This window comes from Triticum aestivum, chromosome 6D (assembly GCF_018294505.1).
Source record: "Triticum aestivum cultivar Chinese Spring chromosome 6D, IWGSC CS RefSeq v2.1, whole genome shotgun sequence".
NCBI lineage: Eukaryota > Viridiplantae > Streptophyta > Magnoliopsida > Poales > Poaceae > Triticum > Triticum aestivum.
In genome coordinates this window covers 85328548-85350993 of record NC_057811.1, presented here as the reverse complement: position 1 = coordinate 85350993, position 22446 = coordinate 85328548, and the positions used below count along the sequence as shown (strand labels likewise).

Here is a 22446-nt window from a genome sequence, read left to right as displayed (position 1 = left end):
GACAGCTGGACATGGTTTCTCACACAGCTGAGAACTGTTATTGGAAGTGGGAACAAGTTTGGCAAGTACACAATTATGTCTGACAGGCAAAAGGTATGTGCTCCAGTACTCAACACCACCACACTTTGAACTTACCATCATCTTTATACATCATTCTAAGCCATCATAAATTCATAATTAACAGGGATTGTTGAATGCAATCAATGATGTATTCCCTGACTCTCCACAGAGGTTCTGTCTTAGACATATATATGCCAACTTTCAATCTGCTGGTTTTAGAGGGGAGGAACTCAAGAAACACTTAGATCAGGCTGCATATTCCTTCACTAAGAGTGGTCATGAAAAAGGAATGGAAAATTTGAAGAAAGAAAGTTTTGAAGCTTGGCAGTGGTTGTCACAGATACCAGACCATACATGGGCAAGATATAAAATGGATACTGTTTGCAAAACTGACCTGGTTGTTAACAACCTCAGTGAAGTTTTCAACAGGATGATATTGGATGTTAGGAACAAGCCAATCAGGACTATGCTGGAGGGCATAAGAACAAAGTTGATGATCAAGTTTCAGAAAACCAGAGAGAAAACAGAGTCATGTAGATGGGAGATCACACCAACCTATTTAGAAATTTTAGAAGAAGGCAAGAAGTGGGCTAAGAATTGTGATGCATACATGGCAGGGCCAGGTATCTGGCAGGTGACTAGTAGCTCTGAGAACACATATTGTGTTAACTTGAACAACCATACATGTGACTGTAGGAGGTGGGACATGACTGCTGTGCCTTGCAGTCATTCCATGGTTTGTAATAACTACTATGGTTGGATTACTATGGTTTGTAGGAGGTGATCAAGTTTATGTCAGTGAACAAATATGGATGGATTTGGGTCTACTATGGTTTGTAATGACTATACTTTATGTTGTTTCAGAGATATTCAGTCAGTTGAACTACCATGGTTTGTAATAACTACTATTCAGTCAGTTCAGTCAGTGTTGATTATGTCAGTTAGTTCAGTCAGTGTTGATCATGTCAGTTAGTTCAGTCACTGTTGATTCTGACAGTGTTGATTTTGTCAGTGTTGATTCTGACAGTGTTGATTTTGTCAGTGTTGATTCTGACAGTGTTGATTTTGTCAGTTAGTTCAGTCACAGTTGATTCTGACAGTGTTAATACAATCGTTCAGAAGGGTAGCATATACACATAGATACATTCATACAATCATTCAAAAGGGTAGCATCAAACACTAGTTATTATTACATAGAACACCAAGATAGTACCACAACTCTCTCTCAGATAGACTTACAGACAGAAAGATATATAGCAAGGTAGATACATAGATTCATCAGTCATAACGCTCGAAGAAACGAACCCACTTGGCCCTAGTAGCTGGATGGGGAGCCATGACTGCCCTCACCCTTGCCCAACTAATGATCTGCATGAATGTCCTTCCCCTGCCACTAGTGAAAACCAGCTCCAGTTCTTCATCATTGCATTTCTCCAGTACCTTGTCGGAGAGTGGGCGGTTGAACTCCTCTTGCTACTCAACCTGGGCCGCCTCTAGTGCCCTCTGCCTGCGCCTCCTCCTCCTCCTCCTCCTCCTCTGTGCTGCTGTTGCACTAACCTCCACAGCCTCCCCCTCCTCCTCTGTGACATTTCCCATGTCAGGATCCATCTCTAGGGTTTCTTTTGGGTGGCGGCTGGTGGAGTCATTGGGAAAGTGTGGGGGTGGGGAGGGGTTTATATTGACAGATGGATGGGGTTGGGTTTTAGTAGGCCTAGGGTTGCATTTGGTCAGCCACTAGTGGGCCACTAAGCCCAATTACCCACACAAATAATATATGTTGGCTAACAAATAACATATAAAAGATAGAAGATCAATTTGAAAACTTAAGAGCATAGAAGATCCATTTCCACTACTTAGTAGCATAAGAGATCCATTTCCACTACTTAATAGCATAGGAGATCCATTATAGCACTTGATAGCATAGGTGATCCATTACAACTTACTTAACAACATAGGAAAAGGTTCTTACATAAGAAACTACAGTTCAAATGCATGGCCAAACACTAGGTTAAACTTCACTTTCCCCCAAAATGTACACCCATAATCACTTTAGACTGTTAGGCCACATCCTTATATAAAGGCCTTGGATGTACTTACTTCACCAACATATCACAGCAACTTCAAGACTCAAGGATGGCCTTGATTTGCTCTAACTTCTCCTTGTTGCCATAGCCATCTTTCAGCAACTCAGCAACAACAAGCTCAAGCTTGTCCTTCTCCTTCTTAAGAACATCTCTGTCAACTTGAACATCCTCCATAGCCTTCCTGGTGTTCTTGATGATATCAGCTTGGCTATGCAAAATGCACCTCTGCTCTTTTGCAAGTTTGAGCTTTTCCATCTGCACCTCCAACATAGCTTTCTCCTCTAGCTCCTTCTTCTTCTTCTCAAGTTCTTCCTCCTCCACTTGTTTCTTGTCCACCCTACCATCCTGCCAATCAAACATCTTGGATACATCATCAACAAGCTTGGTGTACTCAATGCAAAGCTTGTCATTTTCAGTCCTAAGCTTGGCCAACTCCCTTTCATGTTCACTCTTCAGCTTGGCCAACTCATTCTCAAACTTCTCCTTGTCAAGTACCCTTCCACAGTTCTGCTCATGGAACATTTCCCACAGCCTGCTCAAACATCTCTGAAGAACAGTAGGCCAAGGCCCATCAACCCACTCTACAACACCACAATTCACACCATTTGCCTACATTTGTAAATGTGATAAGTTAGTGCAAGTGGAGTACTAGCTAATTTCAGTGCCATGAAGATATGCTAAGTTATTACAATGCCATGATTAAGTTTGCTAAGTAACAAAAAAACATAAGTGACTTTCATATCAGTAATAAACTGCTGCATCATGTGAGGCCAGTGAACATCAATATCTAACCTGGACCGGGCAGCCATAGAAACGCCTTCCTGTTACATTGCCTTCAAAAGCAACACGCTTAACAGGCCTCATTTGGTGCAGAATGCACCTGGGTTCAGCAAGCTCAAGTTGGCCACAGAAAAGGGGCTCCACAATGGTCTCTGGTTCCTCCTGCAACCAAAAATACAATGGTTTCAATCACCACTCAATACCACAATCAACTAGCACTGTTCATTAACCCTAAACAGTGAAAAAATCCCCAAATCAGCATGAGCCCTAACACTGTACAGAGATGAACCCTACCGTACCTCAATCCCCACCCTCACTAATCAAGATCCATATCACAGAGACAACAACAACACTAACTAAGCAAGATCCAGTGCCTAGGCCTACTAGCATTTAACCATAACCCTAGGTGGCAAAGAAAAACTTACCATAAGTCCCATGTCCATGCTGACGACCTCGCACTCCTCCTTCGAGCTCGTTTCTTCGTCGTTCCAGGAAGGCATTGCCGCAAGGAGGTCGACGGCGACCGGCCTCGAAGACGGCGGGCCGCGGCGAGCTCCTACTGGAGCAGGGGAGTGAGAGCAGGGGAGTGAGCGAGTAGGGAGAGAGTGAGCGAGCAGGTGCGTCGGACCGACCGAGGGGGTTTATTTACCCCAGTTCCGACCGGGCCGGTCGGCTAACGGCCGTCAGCGGCCGCGCCGTTAGCGCACGTGGCCAGGTGGCCTGACAGGTGGGTCCACGCGGTCAGGAAAACAGTTCAACCGCTAGTCACCGCGGGTTTGGGGTTTTTGAAACAGCCGACCGCGCAACTGGTAGCTTTCTGAGAAAAAGTAAAATCTGGTAGTTTTTTGGAACCCTAGCCCGTAAACCAGTAGTTTTATGCTATTTACTCTGTTTCGTCACTCGATTTGAACCGAACAGTTTCAGTATGTCAAACCTGACTCTTTATCAGACAGCAAGATCAGCCATTGCACTGCACAAGGGATACCCAAACTTTCTTCAGAGAAGAATCAGTCATAACCGTTATTACCTTAAGATGAAAATTAGCCAGGCAGGATTATGCACATCCTTTTTGTTTCATGTGCCGGACAAACCCTCCTTGGTTATGAATGATCAGAACCAAGTAAAACTTCCTGGTTCCACCAGTTTTCACTCATCAGGTTGTCTGGCTGCATAGGCCCAGGGGTGAAACTACAGAAAACACAATAAACAGAGATTTAGATTGTTCTAAAAAAGGACCTTGAGCAGCTAGCCAGCTGAATGTTCAACATGCTTATCGATTGACGAGTATAGCTTTTCTCAACATTCTCAGCATCAATGACTTTTGTTACAACATTTTACAGCAAAAGTAACTTTTGGTGATGTTTCACACGTTTTCCATTTTTACTGGTATACACAAATACTGCACTTGGCATCAGAGAAAAAAAAAGTGAAAGGAATATTCTGAAAGAACATACATATTGCATCTATGTAGAACATTTCTTAATGATAATGTATGAAATAGAGTTTTAGCATTTCAGCGACATTTTCCCAGGACAAGTACATGAATGAAGGAACAAGATGACACACCAGTTACAAATAAATTTATGATGTATCTGAGACGAAGTCTTGTATCACAGTCCGTACTGCAATTGGAATTCTCACTGAGTGGGCACTTCCATCGGACCATGTGATGCTCCCAAAACTATACCCGCCCTGAACTCTCTGCTTCGCCGTGAGTGTCACCCTAAATGTTGCGCGTGTACTACCACCTCGGGTGAAACTAATAATAGATGGCTCCATCAACACGGCTACCCCTGCGGGAGCCTCAACAACTACTCGGTAAGTCGCTTCCACCGGCCCGACATTGGTGACAGTGCGCGAAACTGTGGCATTGTCCTTTAGGGTTGGCACGACGATTGATGGAAGGTTAAGATTGAGTTGGTAGGACTCGCAGCCGTCTAACAATCCAAGGGTGCAATTGAAGAATTTGTTGTACTCCTTTGCATCCACATCATAAACCAAGCCAGGATCGATGGCCCTGTTTGGGTCCATGTGGCCACCCCCAAAATCAAAAGGGTCAGCTAGTTTTCTTGGCACCCCCTCAGCTTGGATCAGCATACCGAAACTATCGATCACTGAAGCTGCAAGAAGTTTAAGTAATGATGAAGTCTGTCTTATGCATATTGTGACGAGGTACTTAGAATACTTTCTCCGGTCCTTTTTAGTTCGCATATAAGATTTTAGCTGAAGTCAAACCTCGTAAACTTTGACCAAGTTTATTGAAAAAAATACCAACATTCAGAATGTGAAATCAACAACATTAGATGCGTCATGACTTTAGTTTTCACATTGTATAAATTTAGCATTGTAGATGTTAATATTTTTTCATATAAATATGGTCAAACTTTACGAAGTTTGACTTCAGACAATTCTTATATGCAGAGTAAAAATGATCGGAGGGAGTATTAATTTTACTATATTGCCATGTTTCTACCTGTAGTGATAATGGCAGATTTGATCATGGCTGGTGACCAGCCAGGGTGAACCGACTTGAGCAGCGCAGTGACTGCTGAGACATGAGGACATGCCATGGACGTCCCGGACAACAACACATAGGTGCCGCGCACTGCTGCCAATATGTTGACTCCCGGTGCAGCTATATCAGGCTATTCGAACATGTACATGATACAAGTCTTAAGTATTCAAACAACTAGAGAGCCTAGGTACATAGCAAAGTGCAACCTATTTTTCTTTAAATAAGAAGAAATACATACCTTGAGTATGGTTGAAAACGCTAGGCTAGGGCCTCTCGACGAGAACGAGGCGACCCTCGGTGACAACACCTCATTTCCAACAGCGCTCATGGTAGGTGACACCTTCACCACCGGACTCCTAACATGGCACATGACCGACATGAGTTCATTATTGTACAAGAAAACCGACATGTGTTCACTTCGCCTATCAACCTGACGACATATGCTCACCGTGTGATATCCCAATATGAAGCAATTCTATGTGCTATCTCAAAATCCACGAGAACACATGGCATAATGTTGTTGCACGCAGCCACATTGTTGACATTATTGATAGCGTACTGTGCGAAAATGAGGCCCTTAGCACCGGCCTCCAAGGTACGGTTGATGGCATTGCGAAGTGCCACCCGAGGCGAGATGAGAAAGGCCTCCTCCGGTGCATAGCACAATACGATTTTGCCTGTGACATTGCTCGATGCTAGTGTCTCCATGTCACAACTGGATACATGTACCAAATTCGGTATCATTCAGAATCAATGAATTGTTATGTTATCATACAAAATGTGGAACTACAAATCAAATGTGCCAAGTGGCTTCTTTATTTCATATCACCTCCTCGCATGAACGAGGGCCTTAAAGTCGTTGCTGATCACGGATGCGTTGTAGTGAAGAGATTGCCCCTGCATTCAAAATAAAAACACAAAAAAGTTCACCTTTGTCTTTAGACAAGTAGGATTGACCAGGTAGTTATTTTTAAGAGTAGGTGATTAATTAAAACAAGATTATGGTTTCCAATGTAATTTTGTTTACATTGTAAGGTTTTATTGGACTTTGTAGGATGTTTTGATGTCTTGAGATAATTATGGAAAATAACTGCCAAAAGTATGCACATAAAAAATAAAACTATCGCATGGTATAACTAATTCTTGATTAAAAATCAGCCTGAGTGTAAGCATCTCAAATAGTTAAACTGAATTTTAAATTGACTGAACTTTCAAACCTTGGCATGTGCATGCAAACCATCTCTTCCAATTATTGATTAATTAATTGTATACGAAAAAAAATATTGCTAGGTGCATGTAGAAAAAAAACCCAGAACTGCCAAGGGTACACAGGAAAATAAAAGATGATATTACCATATTAAAACTCGTTGTAGGAAAAAAAAACTTATGCAGTTCAAACTGTCTACCAGATTTCAATCTTTTTCACCGCCATATTCCGTGCAATAAATGCATATAGTAAATGAGTAAGCACCAGATTGGTTATTAAGCAAGTAATGCCTATTTCGACAAATGCGTGCCTGAATTTGTTACCCAATTTTGGAGTCTAAATCTTCAGTCCGGTTCAAAATTATTTTCATGGGTGAATATGTACCGACTATTCATGGTTTAGATGGTCATACCTAAAGTATATTATGGCTCCTTTGGTTTGCACTAAAAACTTAGGATGAGGAAAAATACAGGAATATGATAGGAGTGCATGTGCAAAAATAATGCATTCCTAGGAAATCTGCCAACTTGGGTGTTTGTTTGACAGGAACTGAAAAAAATACAGGTTTCCTAATAAACTTGGTCAGAGATGCACGTCTATGTTGTCAATGTTAGGGTCTCATCACACACATGTGCAAAAGCATGTGGGATGTGATACACATCAGAAAGGGGTGCATCAAATGAATGGTGTGTGATGGCATTTTCCGATATGAGAAATCTCGATGCTTCCGAAGGAAGATTCATTGTTGTTGATTGAAAGATTTTCTCTGGTGCCACCGATCTCTATTTTAGTCCATACCATCTCTGTTAGCTCTGGTACATTTGAGTAACTCTTTTAGGCACTTCCGAGCACCTCTCGATTTGTTTTAGCCCAGTGTCTCAGAATAGGACCAGTATTCACGAGAAAAATTCTATCACATACCTCCGAGTTCAGACTTAGTTGTTTTTGCACCGATTCAATTCTGAGATTTGCTCTGTTGACCCTGGTACCTCAGAGAATCATTATATCGGTCTGAGTAAGTTCTCTTACTAGCAGAAATGAACTCCCTTTGTGTCGGTGTCTATGTGTAATTGGATCTTTGAGAGGCTTACTTTGTCTTCCCAACTGAACATTCAAATTTTGAACAAGTCTTGAAGTACCAAAAAACCATCCATGACTTCTAGGATAGTTGCTTTTAATCGTGCATCAGTTGAATCTGCTTTCACCATACCCCCCCCCCCCCATTTGTTAGATAGCACATCTTGAGATCCTTGGTGATAGTGAGTATCTTAGAGAGCCAAAACTTTGAGAGTTCGATGGACAAACTCCTCCGTTTCTTGTGCTACATCCCACTTTGCTTCAAGTTTATCTATCCGTGTGTGTGTGTGTGTGAGAGAGAGAGAGAGAGAGAGAGAGATCCTTCAGGGAGTCGATCGGACATCTCTTGGAGACTTCCTCAAAGTGACTTTGTTACTTGTTATCCTTGGAGGGTGTGAACCTCCTAAACTGTTAGGAGTACATGAGAACCTTCAAGGTGTAAAGCAATCCAGAGTTTGTACATGCCCCATAATTGCCTTCTTTGTATAGGATCAACCCAGAGTGAGGGTTTGTCCCTGGTGGTATCAAGCCACTGTGGCATAGGTGGGAAAGTGTTTGGTTGGCTCTTTGTGGGCGACCTTACCGAGACATTTGTGGTCTTAGGACTTTGTGCCTAGACCCCAACGAATGAGGAGTAGGTAGCACTGACTATCTGAACATCAGAAAACATCATATTTTTCAATCGTATTTGGCTACCACAACTTTCTTAAGATCCCACATCAAGATGATAACTGGAACATTGCTTCATGTCCAGGGTAAAAACTCATGTTCTAGCCTTTATTGATCGGGCACTGTAGCGACAATCTTGCGTTGTTACCTTCTTCAAGGCATTGTCTTCTTACTGATCTGATGACCTGTAGTGGTTGGTTGTGATAACAAGGGTAAATTTCTGTCTTGGTCGTTTCCGGCCAAACGTAGTGACGGCGTGACGCCAGTGTGAGGGTGTTTATCCTTCTCAAAGGCGTTGCGTCAGAAGAAGTTGACTTAGTCAAAGTGGTTATATTCATATCTTGTAATGGTTCTGGGGTAGCTATCTATGTTCTGTACTCCATTTGTCGATAACTTCGTCCTCATTGTGTTGAATCAAGCTTAATAAAGCTGATTGTATGCATGCTGATTGTATGCATCACAATGATGTAGATGCCACAGGTTTCAACCTTATCTTAGAAAAACTAAAATTTGGAGTAGTAATTTTTGATAGGATTATTCACCCCCTCTAGTCCATAACCTCGGCCCTACAACCTCACATCAAGTACGTGCATATTTTGTCTACAACATCTTATATGTGCTAACAAAAAAAATCTTATATGTGTCTGGCTGGGCGATCATGTACAATGATCAGATTCACAATTTGGACCAAGCCATAGCATTGAGGATATTAAAAGGGCTGTTCTATAGTACTCCCTTCGTTCCAAAATAAATGTCAACTAAAATCACGACACTTACTTTAGAACGGAGGGAATAAATATGATTCAATTTTATTCTATGGAACAAACTATGGGGGGGGGGGGGGGGGGGCAAGAGGTACTGTCCTTTTAACTGATATTGTAGATGTTGGCATTTTTTAATATAAATTTGGTCAAACATTACTAAGTTTGAATTAAGACAAACCTAATATGCAAAGTAAGAAGATACAGAGGAAGTACAAGGCACGCCACGGGGAGTAAATTCTTATTTTTGCATGATGAAGGTCAAACTCAGCTCCAGGTCAAATTGTAAAACCCTATAAGGAACCATTCCTTCTGTACTCTATCTCTCCGTTTCTAAATATAAGACCTTTTAAAGATTTCACTATGTACTATATACAGATGTATATAAACGCATTTTAGAGTGTAGATTCATTCATTTTGCTCCGTATGTAGTTTGTATTAAAATATTTAAAAGGTCTTATATTTAGAAATGGAGGGAGTAGAAATTATGGAAAGCTTCAGGGTGGCGCTAAATATACCTGTTGTTGGTTCGATCCACGGATGGATTGTTAGTTTCCATCATGCATGGGTGCTGACCCATAGCAGCAAGGGTGCAGTCACAGGGTAAGGAAGAAATGATAGTCTACATACTCATCTGGAATTTTAAGAGATTAGTTTTGAGTTGAATAGAAAAATACCAGAGGCTTCACAAGGAAAAGATCCCCACAACCTCTCCTCTCGCGACCCCCACGTCGCCTCCCCCGGCAGCGGCGGGGCAACCTTAGCCGCGCCGCCGCGGCCCCCTCCCACCTTGCCCCACCTTCTCGCCGCCGCCTGAGGCAGCCGCCGGGCAAGCCCGGGGCGCCAAGGATTGTGGCGGCGGGGTCTCGGCTACCCTACCTTGGTGTGGGGAGTCCCGGATCTGGAGCGGCGGCTCCTTTGGCGAGACACGGCAGGCTCCGGCGAGCAGCCGGGCGGGCGGTGGATCTGGCGTCCTGGCCGCGCGGGCGGCGGGATCCCAGTGGTCGTTGGCGGATGGTGTGGGCTTCTGCGGCGGTCGGTGCGCGCGATCTGGCGCCTCCCCTCCTCCCCTGTTCGGCGTGCGGGCCAGCCTGGTCGGGCCGCGCTTCCCTTGGTCGCCGGTTCTATACAGGAGGCGCTGGTGGTGGCGGGGATCTAGTTCGGGCGAAATCCCTGGCCGGCCGCGCTTACGGCGACGCCTATGGCGCCGTTCCCCTCCTTGGAGGCGTCGGTATGGACTGATCTCCTCACTTCCCCTTCCCCTAGGTCTCCCAGGTGAAAGCCCTAACTTTGTTGGGCGGCGGCGGCGCTCACGGCGTCATTCCCTTCTTGAAGGCGCCACTTTGGGAACCTTGGGGTTGGGTGGCGCTTGTGGGTGGTGGACGACGGTGATAGTGCGGACCTATCCTAGCATGGATCTGGGTCCGTTGCTCGGAGAAGGGCTCACATATGTGGAGGTCATCATTTGGCGTCGTGGTGGCGTCCATGGCGGAGGACCTGCCAAGGCTCGCGTAGGTGGAGGTCGTCGTTTGGCGTTGTGGTGGCGTCGATGGTGGAGGACCTGCCAAGGTTGACACCTTAATCTGCTCTGAAGATGGACCAGTAGAAGATGACGGCGATGACACATGTGAGTGCAACCAGCCGATTTGTGCCCCGAACCCGGTAGATGGCTCGGTCGGGGCCTCCGGCTTTAGATGTTAGGCTTAGGTGAGAGGTCGGGTATGTGGCCCGGCTTGCACCCCTTCATCATATGGATATGAGTAGCGGCAGATGTTGGCGGATTCAGACATATTATTGTTCTACTTTGTAAGGTCCTCGAAAATAATCAATAAAATGACCGCATGCATCTCCCAGATGCAGAGGCCGGGGGTTATCCTCCTTTTAATAAAAACTCATCTGAAATTCTGATTATGTTTTGGTTAGTCATTGGCTACTCTCCCAATATTAGATTAACTTGTGTGTAGAAAGTAATTAGAAGCGAGAAGGCGTCGAGGGTATACATAAAAAACTAATTAGAAATTTTTCGATTGTTCACCTGTGGTTGTGTAGAGATGAAGAAGAAGAAAGCCTGGTTAAGGTCTAAATAAATCATCCTTTGATAGTGGTGATCGTAGAACCAACTCTAAATTAATAGACAATAGTTTTCATTCATATTTTCGAACAACTGGCATATTTAGACTATCTAGACACTATGATATTTACTATGCTATGTGAATATGCCTTCTATGGTATGATGGCCATCTCCATTATCCGGCTCCGTCCCGAGAGGGCACCATCTGAACCCAGGGCATATGCATCCACTTTTCATAAAATGCATTTTAAGCACGTTTTAAAATGCCAAAAAAATGAAAAGAAAATATCACGCATACAAGTTCGCAAATGTGTGTACACGGCACAAAGTTTTATGAAAAAATGTCTTTTTGTTTTGCCTCCGTAAAAAAGACAAATTTCAGTGCTTCTAAATAGTGTTGCGCGACATAATTTTTTGTCTTTTTTGCACAGACCATAAAAAAGTTATTTTTCCGTAAAACTTTATGCACGCACATAAAACATGGAGACGTACCGGTGCAAATTTTTTTCAGAATTTAAAATTTTGTTTTTTAAAGTGGGTTCATATGTACCCAGGTTCATCCATATACTTCTCGCTCCGCCCCTAGCTCCATTTTCCTTTTTGCATGCATCTCGGAAGAGTCAAGTTGTTTTGTTGAGGAAAGAGTCACGTTCATGTGGCAAAACAATGCATGTAACTTCGTGAACACTGGAGGGCAACACCAATTTGATCTATCATATTAATGCAGGTGTTTTTCTACAATTTGGTAATTGCATTTTTGTTAGCAACTCGGTTGCTCGAGATTTTTGAAATTGTAAACTTTGAAGATGATTTACTACACTATTCAAATCTGCACAACCTGAAATATTAGTTCAACTTTTGTCTGTACGTCATACATGCGCGTGATACTTTGAAACTTGGATTCTTGGATGTTGAACCAAATGCTTATAAATGTGATTAATATTCCTTTTTAGACAAAATCAAATGACAAAAAATACCATATCGAATAACATGAGAATTACTCGAAGATTTAAGATTTGTTTGTACGTACCACCAACTTTTCATTGTTCCCGAGCGTCACTTGGGTTGGGAATGACCTGTCTATTGTGCTAGCAGCCACCGTCATGACCCATGGCACGGCATTCAACACCGTTTGTGGCACGGGGCCTTCATTCCCGCCTGCAAACACAACGGAGATGCCTTGCAATACAGCATGCAATGTCTCAAAGATCTCCTCGCCAGGACTGCCTCCTAGTGAGAGCGACAGGACGTCCACGCCATCCTTTATGGCATCATCGATGGCCGCAAGGATCGCTGCCTCGGGGCAACTCCCATCGACCCAACATACCTTGTATATAGCCAATCGAGACCGTGGTGCTCCACCGCGAGCCATACCGACACCAAGGCCACCCCCTCTGTGGCTCACATTCCACACCTGGCTACCGGCAATCGTTGAGGCTACATGTGTGCCATGGCCAGTGAGGTCCCTAGGGGAATTGTAGTCCATCTTAAGCACGTCAGCGCTGATGCCACCACTATACCATCGGGCGCCGATGATCTTCCTGTTGCAACTCGTGGCATTCCACGCATGTCCAATCTGGCACACGCCGTTCCACCGTGCCGGCACAGGGCTATATCCGGTGTCATCAAAGCTTCGTGATTCAGGCCATATGCCTGTTCCATAAGCATGTGATCAATTGACGATGTACTCCATCTCCTACTTTGGGTTTCCAAGTTTTGGATGTGTGGATGGTGATTTAACTTATAAATGTAATTGCAAACCTGAATCAATCACCCCGATGATGATGTTTTCTCCGTACTTTGCTCTTTGCAGAAGGCCTTCCTGTTGTTGTGGTTGTTGTTGTTGTGGTCCATCGTAGTCAAGGCCGAGGAAGTCCCAACTCTGAGTTGTGTGCGGTTTGTGGTAAGTGTTAAGCTTCACGCGGACAACTTCAGGGAATTCTACACTTGGGACATGATTAGTTTCAGTCGATCATGCATGTTTCAAAGAGGCTCAGATCCTAAAAAAGATCATGTGATCCTGAGTGCCAAAAAACCTCACCCAAACCTATCCTTTTCAACGGATTCGGCTAAACTTATCATAAGAAGAGCAATACTCAATCAATCTTGATCAAAGGACCACTAAAATTGAAAATCCCTCTTACTTTACAAGAGGTTAATGAAAACGTCTTGAAAGAGTTCTTAAAGAAGACATGCTAATGCCATATCTTGGAAACGAATATTACCTGCAAGTGTTTGAGCTTGCGTTTCATTGAGTGTCGCCGCGAATCCAGAGAATCCATGCTTGTAATTGTAAACTATCGACTTCCTGGCTTCATCCTTGCTTTTGCCAGTAAAAGTAAAGAAATGTGAGTCACCAACTACAACGAAAAGATGAGCAAGTCACATGATGTATATTAAAAGATGTAATCAGGAACAACTATAGCTAGCTAGTACCTCCCAAAAACAGAGGTTAGCATGTCATGGTGCGACGCGGTGACCGTAGACGGATCATCATGTTTCTTCTCCCCCAAATACACGATGTATATCTGTAAATTTGAGGCAGAATGTTCTCATAACAAGACGGTCAGCTCGCATTCGCTGAAAGAAGCAAATTAAGCGAAGTCTTGTGAGAGAGGAGCGCGATCTTACTTTGCTAGACGCTTTCGTCGAAAGGGGCATCATCGTCACCAGCAGCAGGGCACAGGAGAAAGTTCTCATATCCATGCCTATTTCGAGAGGAGGGTCGTGTATGCGTATGTTTATATTTATGTGTATATATAGCAGGCATGCGCAACCATGGGGTGCAAGGTGCAAGAACGGTTCAGAAGAGTTCGGTCAGAGACACGCGAGGAAGACTATATGTCTAGATCATGTCTTACAGCAAGCACCGAACTGGATACAGACATGCATACAGTATCCAGGTCTCTGATGTAATGACATTGATCGACGTCCATTCACAACAAAGCTGAGGAACGTGGAGGGGATTTTATAAAGTTTGGCAGACTTTTGGCACTTTGAAACATATCATTCCGCAAGCAAATTTAGAAATACTCCCATTGCGTCACACTATGCCGTGGACAACCTTCCAAGCGCGTCTTCTGAAGATGAAATGTCACTTGAACCATTGAACTACACCGGTTCTTCGATGGCTATAATTTGCACGTGTCTCGGTGTCGAATCCGATGGCCTATCTTGTAAATCTGCCAGTATTAAAATACCCAGTAGGCAAGTTGGCCCTCCAGGATCTTGTAAAGTTCCGACCTATGCCTGACCACACGAAGAGCTTCACCCTGCCTCTGCACCTCCACGCCGGTGAAAACGGCGAGGACGTCCTCTACCTGATACTGATAGGACTGGGCTAGTAGACTCTTCAGAGACATGCGAGGTGACAGCCTCGAGGAACCTGGCGATGCAGAACTTGGAGGAGCCGAGGTGCACAACGTGCGTCCCCAGCGCGTGCCCTTCCATGGGCGGCGTGATGTCCTCCCACGAGCCATGCAGCGGAGGCGGCGTCAGACCGGAGGCGGCCCTGAGGTCGGCGGCGCCGAACGTGTTCTCGCCGTCGTCCGAGGAGCAGATGCCGAACCAGAGCCCGTGCTCGCGGACGTGCTCGGCGAGGCCGCTGAATGGCAGCGCCCAGCTCCCGAGCTTGGTCCAGCCGCGTTTCTTAATGTCGTAGGAGTACGTGCCCATGCGTCTGGTGGATATGCAGAGGCTCTCGCCGTCGCCGGCCACCGCGTAGGAGTCGATTTGGCCGGGGGCGCCGTGGCTGCTGGGCTCGTGCACGAAGGGGGGCGGGGGCAGAGCGCGCCACGACCAGTCCTCGTGCTCGCCGCGGGGCCGGCGGAAGGTGAGCGCCTCGCAGCACCGCTTCTTGTGGAGCTGGGGGATCCGGTCGAACACGTAGAGGGCGCCGCCGGCGGTGAGGGAGACGGGGATGTACTTGCGCTCCGGCAGCCTGGGCAGCGCGCGGACGGCCAGCGAGTCGGGGTCGTAGATGAGGGCGCGGCCCGTGTGGTCCGTGGCGACCACCATGTTAAGGTCAAGCTCTCCCTCCTCCGCTTCGTGTCTATGGTTGGTCTTGAGGAGGAAGAAGTCCATCACGCCTTTGAGGGGCCGGCCCGAGCCCGACGGAGCTTCAAAGCGCGACGTGGGGTCGGGCAGGCAGCCGTGTTCCAGCGCCGGGCCTTCTTCTCCTGCTCCGGCGATGTGGCCGACGAGCGGTGGTGGGCGGAAGAAGCGCGACATGTCGATGCGGCGCAGAGTGTAGGTGCTGCGAGCGTCGTTCGTCACCAGATGCACAAACCGCCGGAAACCCATCGGGCGTCGGCCGCCCAGATCGTTGATCAACCAACCTCGATCGGCAGTGTGCTGCATGCAATTGCAACGTCGGCCGCGGTGCGCTGGGACCTCCGTCACAAGCCTCTGCTACGAGCGTACTGACTGCAGAAGCTGATTACGTAATTATTAGGTTTGTGGGAGATGGCGGCGGCGGCTTTGAGAAGAACGGATGGGGAAGGAGTACAGTTTCTTGTAGGAAAAAGTTCAAAATAAACCTTGAACTTGTAGACAAAAGCTATATCAAACCCTGAACTCACATCAAATTCTCCGATCCCGGTCTATTTTGAACTTTGAGAGGATTTAACCGGTATTCGTTGAATTGGGCCGACCCATTAACGTAGTTGCTCGCGCTGCTTTGGTTTTTCTTTTTTTTTTATTCATTTTTGTTTTTGTTTATTTTTTTGGTTTTTCTTCGGTTTTCTTCTGTTTTTGTCTTCATTATACTTTGTTTTTTCTCTGATTTTTCTTTATTCGTCATAATTTTCTTTTTTGATTTTCTTCATATTGTTTGTTTTTTTGCTTTTATTTTTCACATTGTGGGTCCCGGCCTAACCAGCGGACGTTCGCTCGGGAGCATGGTAAATGCGAATGTTTTCATGATGGTTTGTGTTGGCCGAGGATGGCAAATTTAGTTAGCAACATATCAAATTCGCTTCATTTCAGGGGTTTTTTTTTGCAACGATTTGCCGTTATTGTTTAAATAAATTGTCATCCCCGCAATGACGTAAATTGACATAAGAATGTACACTTTGTCATGCCCTCCAAGGGAATGTCGGCATAATAAAGTTTTAGTTTCTTGTAACTATGTCGTAACTGACCTTTTTTTAGAGAATTCGGATTTATTATAAAGATTCATTAGAAATACAAAACATTCTAAATATAATAAGAATTACATTGAGGTTTCTGGACGACCGAACAATGATCAATGTCATTGTCAGAATGAGCCGCCGACACGTCACTGTTGTGGCTCCCTTGTTGGAGCCGACTTAACCTTATCGATAACAGCAGGGAAGTCTTAGTGCTTGTCCCCATAAAGACCATCACCCCGGAGCCACGATCGTCATCGTCGTTGGGCCCTTGAATCGACCCAAAGAACTTGACACCAAATCTCACCGTACCATACACATGAGAAGAAACCCTAGCCTTGCCGCCCCGAGGGGCTGCCAGAAATCAACACCGAAGCTCCCTCTAATCCATCCCCAAGGACGGACTCGAGGAGGATCGGAGATCAGAAGAGCGACTCAAAGATGAAGCGTCACCATCCGCCCAAGCACCGCCCCATGCGAGGACTAAAACCCTAACCTATCTATTAGCCGGTGCCTCGAGCGAAAGCACTAGAATTCCACTCCCTGCAACCAGGCACTGGAGCGTCTGTCAGAGAGGAGACGAATCTACGGGCTCATCGCACTAGTAGAAAAAGGGTCAAATTCAGCTCATTAGTCCCGGTTTGAATTTGAGCCGGCACTAATGGTGTGACCATTAGTGTCGGTTTCAACGGCTAGGCGGGACGCTCTCATTAGTACCGGTTCGTGCCAAACTTTTAGCACCGGTTCGTGCCACGAGCCGGTACTAAAGAGAATGGTGGTAGGATGCTGTCAGTCTGGGGCCCCTCCAGCACCTTTAGTACCGGTTCGTGCCTCGAACCGGTACTAAAGGTCGTCCTATATAAACCCTTCGTCCACCCGCGCTCTGTTCTTCCTCCTTTCCCCTCTCCTCTCTGTTCTTCCCTTCTTCCTCTCGAGCTCATCACAAATTTTGCCCAAATTTTGTCAAGATTTGAAGGCCCCCATCCATTCAAATGATCACAAAGGTTAGCAACTTTGTCCTTTCATCTCATTGCTAGATTAGCTCTTGCAATGGTTTATATAGTGATTAATTTGTGGGTTTTAGTAATTTGGGAGGAATTATATATATGTGGTAGTATTTGATTTATATGCAATTTGAGGTCAAAATAACACTTAGTTTGCATATGTAGGTGTGGTTTACTTAGTGCCTTCTAAATCTCCGTCGTAACCACCGTCGATCGCCCGCACCGTCTCGTCGTCGGCACCACCTTGTGGTGAGCCTCTTGTTCTTATCTTTTTTATATAAAAAATTCATGTTTGTGTGATTTGGATATATAGTTACTCGTATAATTATCTTACCTGTACGTTGTTTGTTATACATAGTGCCATGGTTTTGATATCCGTCCCCATCGGCCCTCATCCGTGTTATGATTCGGATGTGGTATATTCTCTTTTAAAACTATTTGTTGCATTTCGTGTTTATGACAAATTATGCCCATCAAGTTGACATAGATATTTTTATCTAGGAGGTATGTGAACCGGAAATTCCTACCGACCCTATTGTCGAGAGGTTAAATTTAGTTGAAAGAGAAAGCGAGTATTTGAAAGAAAAATTGAAAAGAATTGACGGGGAGAAGATGGAATTGGAGTTGCATGTTGCCGATGTCGTCGATGATCACAAGATCAAGATGAAGAAAATGCGCTTGAAGATTAGAAAGATTAGAAAATATGCCATTGATAGTGAGGCTTGGTATCATTATGTTGTTGGATCAATTGTTACCTTAGTTGCAATCTTGATCGAATTTGTTGTTGCATTTAAATGCTTTAGCTAGAGAGTTATTTTTTTGTTGCATTTAAGTGTTGTATGAACTTGTATTAATTTGGTCTTTTCGGTGTTATGTAATGAAGATGAGCCGACAATGGATGTACGATGACCGATGCTCTCCCGAGTTCATTAATGGCGTGCATACTTTTCTGCTTGCGGCTGAGACAAACAAGCGGGCGGATGGTTTTATGCCTTCTCCATGTGCTGGCTGTAAGAATGATCATAATTACTCTAACTCAATAACCATTCACATATCCACTTGTTTGAGTCCGGTTTCATGCCCCACTATAATGTTTGGACCAAGCATGGAAAAAGTGTTGGAAATATGCCCTAGAGGCAATAATAAATTGGTTATTATTATATTTCCTTGTTCGTGATAATCGTTTATTATCCATGCTAGAATTGTATTGATAGGAAACTCAGATACATGTGTGGATACATAGACAACACCATGTCCCTAGTAAGCCTCTAGTTGACTAGCTCGTTGATCAATAGATGGTTACGGTTTCCTGACCATGGACGTTGGATGTCGTTGATAACGGGATCACATCATTAGGAGAATGATGTGATGGACAAGACCCAATCCTAAGCCTAGCACAAGATCGTGTAGTTCGTTTGCTAAGAGCTTTTCTAATGTCAAGTATCATTTCCTTAGACCATGAGATTGTGCAACTCCCGGATACCGTAGGAATGCTTTGGGTGTACCAAACGTCACAACGTAACTGGGTGGCTATAAAGGTGCACTACAGGTATCTCCGAAAGTGTCTGTTGGGTTGGCACGAATCGAGACTGGGATTTGTCACTCCGTGTAAACGGAGAGGTATCTCTGGGCCCACTCGGTAGGACATCATCATAATGTGCACAATGTGACCAAGGAGTTGATCACGGGATGATGTGAGTTACGGAACGAGTAAAGAGACTTGCCGGTAACGAGATTGAACAAGGTATCGGGATACCGACGATCGAATCTCGGGCAAGTAACATACCGATAGACAAAGGGAATTGTATACGGGATTGATTGAATCCCCGACATCGTGGTTCATCCGATGAGATCATCGTGGAACATGTGGGAGCCAACATGGGTATCCAGATCCCGCTGTTGGTTATTGACCGGAGAACGTCTCGGTCATGTCTGCATGGTTCCCGAACCCGTAGGGTCTACACACTTAAGGTTCGATGACGCTAGGGTTATAGGGAATAGATATACGTGGTTACCGAATGTTGTTCGGAGTCCCGGATGAGATCCCGGACGTCACGAGGAGTTCCGGAATGGTCCGGAGGTAAAGATTTATATATGGGAAGTCCTGTTTTGGTCACCGGAAAAGTTTCGGGTGCTATCGGTAATGTACCGGGACCACCGGGAGGGTCCCGGGGGTCCACCAGGTGGGGCCACCAGCCCCAGAGGGCTGCGTGGGCCAAGTGTGGGAAGGGACCAGCCCCTAGGTGGGCTGGTGCGCCTCCCACAAGAGGCCCAGGGCGCAGGAAGGGGGGGAAGGGGGAAACCCTAGGCTCAGATGGGCCTAAGGCCCATCTAGTGGGGCGCCCCCCTCTCTTCCCCCCTTGGCCGCCCCCCAAGTCCCATCTAGGGCTGGCCGCACCCCTTGGGGGGGAACCCTAGATGGGGGCGCAGCCCCTCCCCCTCCCCTATATATACTTGAGGTTTTGGGGCTGCCATACACACGAGAACACCTCTCTTTTGGCGCAGCCCTACCCCTCTCCCTCCTCCTCTCCCGCGGTGCTTGGCGAAGCCCTGCAGGATTGCCACGCTCCTCCATCACCACCACGCCGTCGTGCTGCTGCTGGACGGAGTCTTCCCCAACCTCTCCCTCTCCCCTTGCTGGATCAAGGCGTGGGAGACGTCACCGGGCTGCACGTGTGTTGAACGCGGAGGCACCGTTCTTCGGTGCTTAGATCGGAATCAACCGCGATCTGAATCGCTACGAGTACGACTCCTTCATCCGCGTTCTTGCAACGCTTCCGCATCGCGATCTACAATGGTATGTAGATGCACTCCCCTTCCCCTCGTTGCTAGATTACTCCATAGATTGATCTTGGTGATGCGTAGAAAATTTTGAATTTCTGCTACGTTCCCCAACAGTGGCATCATGAGCTAGGTCTATGCGTAGTTTCTATGCACGAGTAGAACACAAAGTAGTTGTGGGCGTCGATTTTGTCAATTTACTTGCCGTTACTAGTCTTATCTTGATTCGGCGGCATCGTGGGATAAAGCGGCCCGGACCGACCTTACACGTACTCTTACGTGAGACAGGTTCCACCGACTGAGATGCACTAGTTGCATAAGGTGGCTAGCGGGTGTCTGTCTCTCCCACTTTAGTCGGATCGGATTCGATGAAAAGGGTCCTTATGAAGGGTAAATAGAAATTGGCATATCACGTTGTGGCTTTTGCGTAGGTAAGAAACGTTCTTGCTAGAATCCCATAGCAGCCACGTAAAACATGCAACAACAATTAGAGGACGTCTAACTTGTTTTTGCAGGGTATGCTATGTGATGTGATATGGCCAAAAGGATGTGATGAATGATATATGTGATGTATGAGATTGATCATGTTCTTGTAATAGGAATCACGACTTGCATGTCGATGAGTATGACAACCGGCAGGAGCCATAGGAGTTGTCTTAATTTATTGTATGACCTGCGTGTCAATGAAAACGCCATGTAATTACTTTACTTTATTGCTAACCGTTAGCCATAGTAGTAGAAGTAATAGTTGGCGAGACAACTTCATGAAGACACGATGATGGAGATCATGATGATGGAGATCATGGTGTCATGCCGGTGACGAAGGTGATCATGCCGCGCCTCGAAGATGGAGATCAAAGGCGCAAGATGATATTGGCCATATCACGTCACTTTATGATTTGCATGTGATGTTTGTCATGTTTACATCTTATTTGCTTAGAACGACGGTAGCATAAATAAGATGATCCCTCACTAAAATTTCAAGAGACGTGTTCCCCCTAACTGTGCACCGTTGCGAAGGTTCGTTGTTTCGAAGCACCACGTGATGATCGGGTGTGATAGATTCTAACGTTCGAATACAACGGGTGTTGACGAGCCTAGCATGTACAGACATGGCCTCGGAACACATGCGAAACACTTAGGTTGACTTGACGAGCCTAGCATGTACAGACATGGCCTCGGAACACAAGAGATCGAAAGGTCGAACATGAGTCGTATAGTAGATACGATCAACATGGAGATGTTCACCGATGATGACTAGTCCGTCTCACGTGATGATCGGACACGGCCTAGTTTGACTCGGATCATGTATCACTTAGATGACTAGAGGGATGTCTATCTGAGTGGGAGTTCATTAAATAATCAGATGAACTTCATTATCATGAACATAGTCAAAAGGTCTTTGCAAATTATGTCATAGCTTACGCTTTAGTTCTACTGTTTAAGATATGTTCCTAGAGAAAATTTAGTTGAAAGTTGGTAGTAGCAATTATGCGGACTGGGTCCGTAAACTGAGGATTGTCCTCATTGCTGCACAGAAGGCTTATGTCCTTAATGCACCGCTCGGTGTGCTGAACCTCAGCGTCGTCTGTAGATGTTGCGAAACATCTGACATACACGTTTTGATGACTACGTGATAGTTCAGTGCGTAATGCTAACGGTTTAGAATTGTGGCACCAAAGACGTTTTTGAAACGTCGCAGAACATATGAGATGTTCCGAAGACTGAAATTGGGATTTCAGACTAGTGCCCACGTCAAGAGGTATGAGACCTCTGACAAGTTTCTTAAGCCTGCAGACTAAGGGAGAAAAGCTCAATCGTTGAGCATGTGCTCAGATTGTCTGAGTACCACAATCGCTTGAATCGAGTGGGAGTTAATCTTCCAGATGAGATAGTGATGGTTCTCCATAGTCACTGCCACCAAGCTATTAGAGCTTCGTGATGAACTATAACATATCAGGGATAGATGATGATCCTTGAGCAACTCGCGATGTTTGACACCGCGAAAGTAGAAATCAAGAAGGAGCATCAATTGTTGATGGTTAGTAAAACCACTAGTTTCTAGAAGGGCAAGGGCAAAAGGGATACTTCATGAAACAGCAAATCATTTGCTGCTCTAGTGAAGAATCCCAAGGTTGAACCCAAACCCGAGACTAAGTGCTTCTGTAATGAGGGGAACGGTCACTGAAGCAGTACTACCCTAGATACTTGGTAGATGAGAAGGCAGGCAAGGTCGACAGAAGTATATTGGATATACATTATATGAATGTGTACTTTACTAGTACTCCTAGCAGCACCAGGGTATTAG

The 22446-nt window shown here is 45.3% G+C and overlaps 2 protein-coding genes across 2 annotated transcripts; both read right to left on the bottom strand.

The window, feature by feature from the left end:
- Positions 1 to 4505: 4505 nt before the first annotated feature.
- LOC123141182 (subtilisin-like protease SBT3.11) lies at positions 4506 to 5231 on the bottom strand. The gene has a single exon (XM_044560397.1). It carries the CDS (start codon positions 5133 to 5135, stop codon positions 4506 to 4508), a length of 630 nt encoding a protein of 209 aa, XP_044416332.1. The 5' UTR covers positions 5136 to 5231.
- Positions 5232 to 10463: 5232 nt separating this feature from the next.
- On the bottom strand, positions 10464 to 15561 carry LOC123141181 (uncharacterized). The gene is made up of 6 exons (XM_044560396.1): positions 14545 to 15561; positions 13450 to 13584; positions 12986 to 13165; positions 12255 to 12877; positions 11189 to 11275; positions 10464 to 10736 (listed from the first exon to the last, which is right to left on the bottom strand). The coding sequence occupies exons 1-6, from the start codon at positions 15524 to 15526 to the stop codon at positions 10464 to 10466; spliced, it is 2280 nt and encodes a 759-aa protein (XP_044416331.1). The 5' UTR covers positions 15527 to 15561.
- Between the last annotated feature and the right edge of the window lie 6885 nt (positions 15562 to 22446).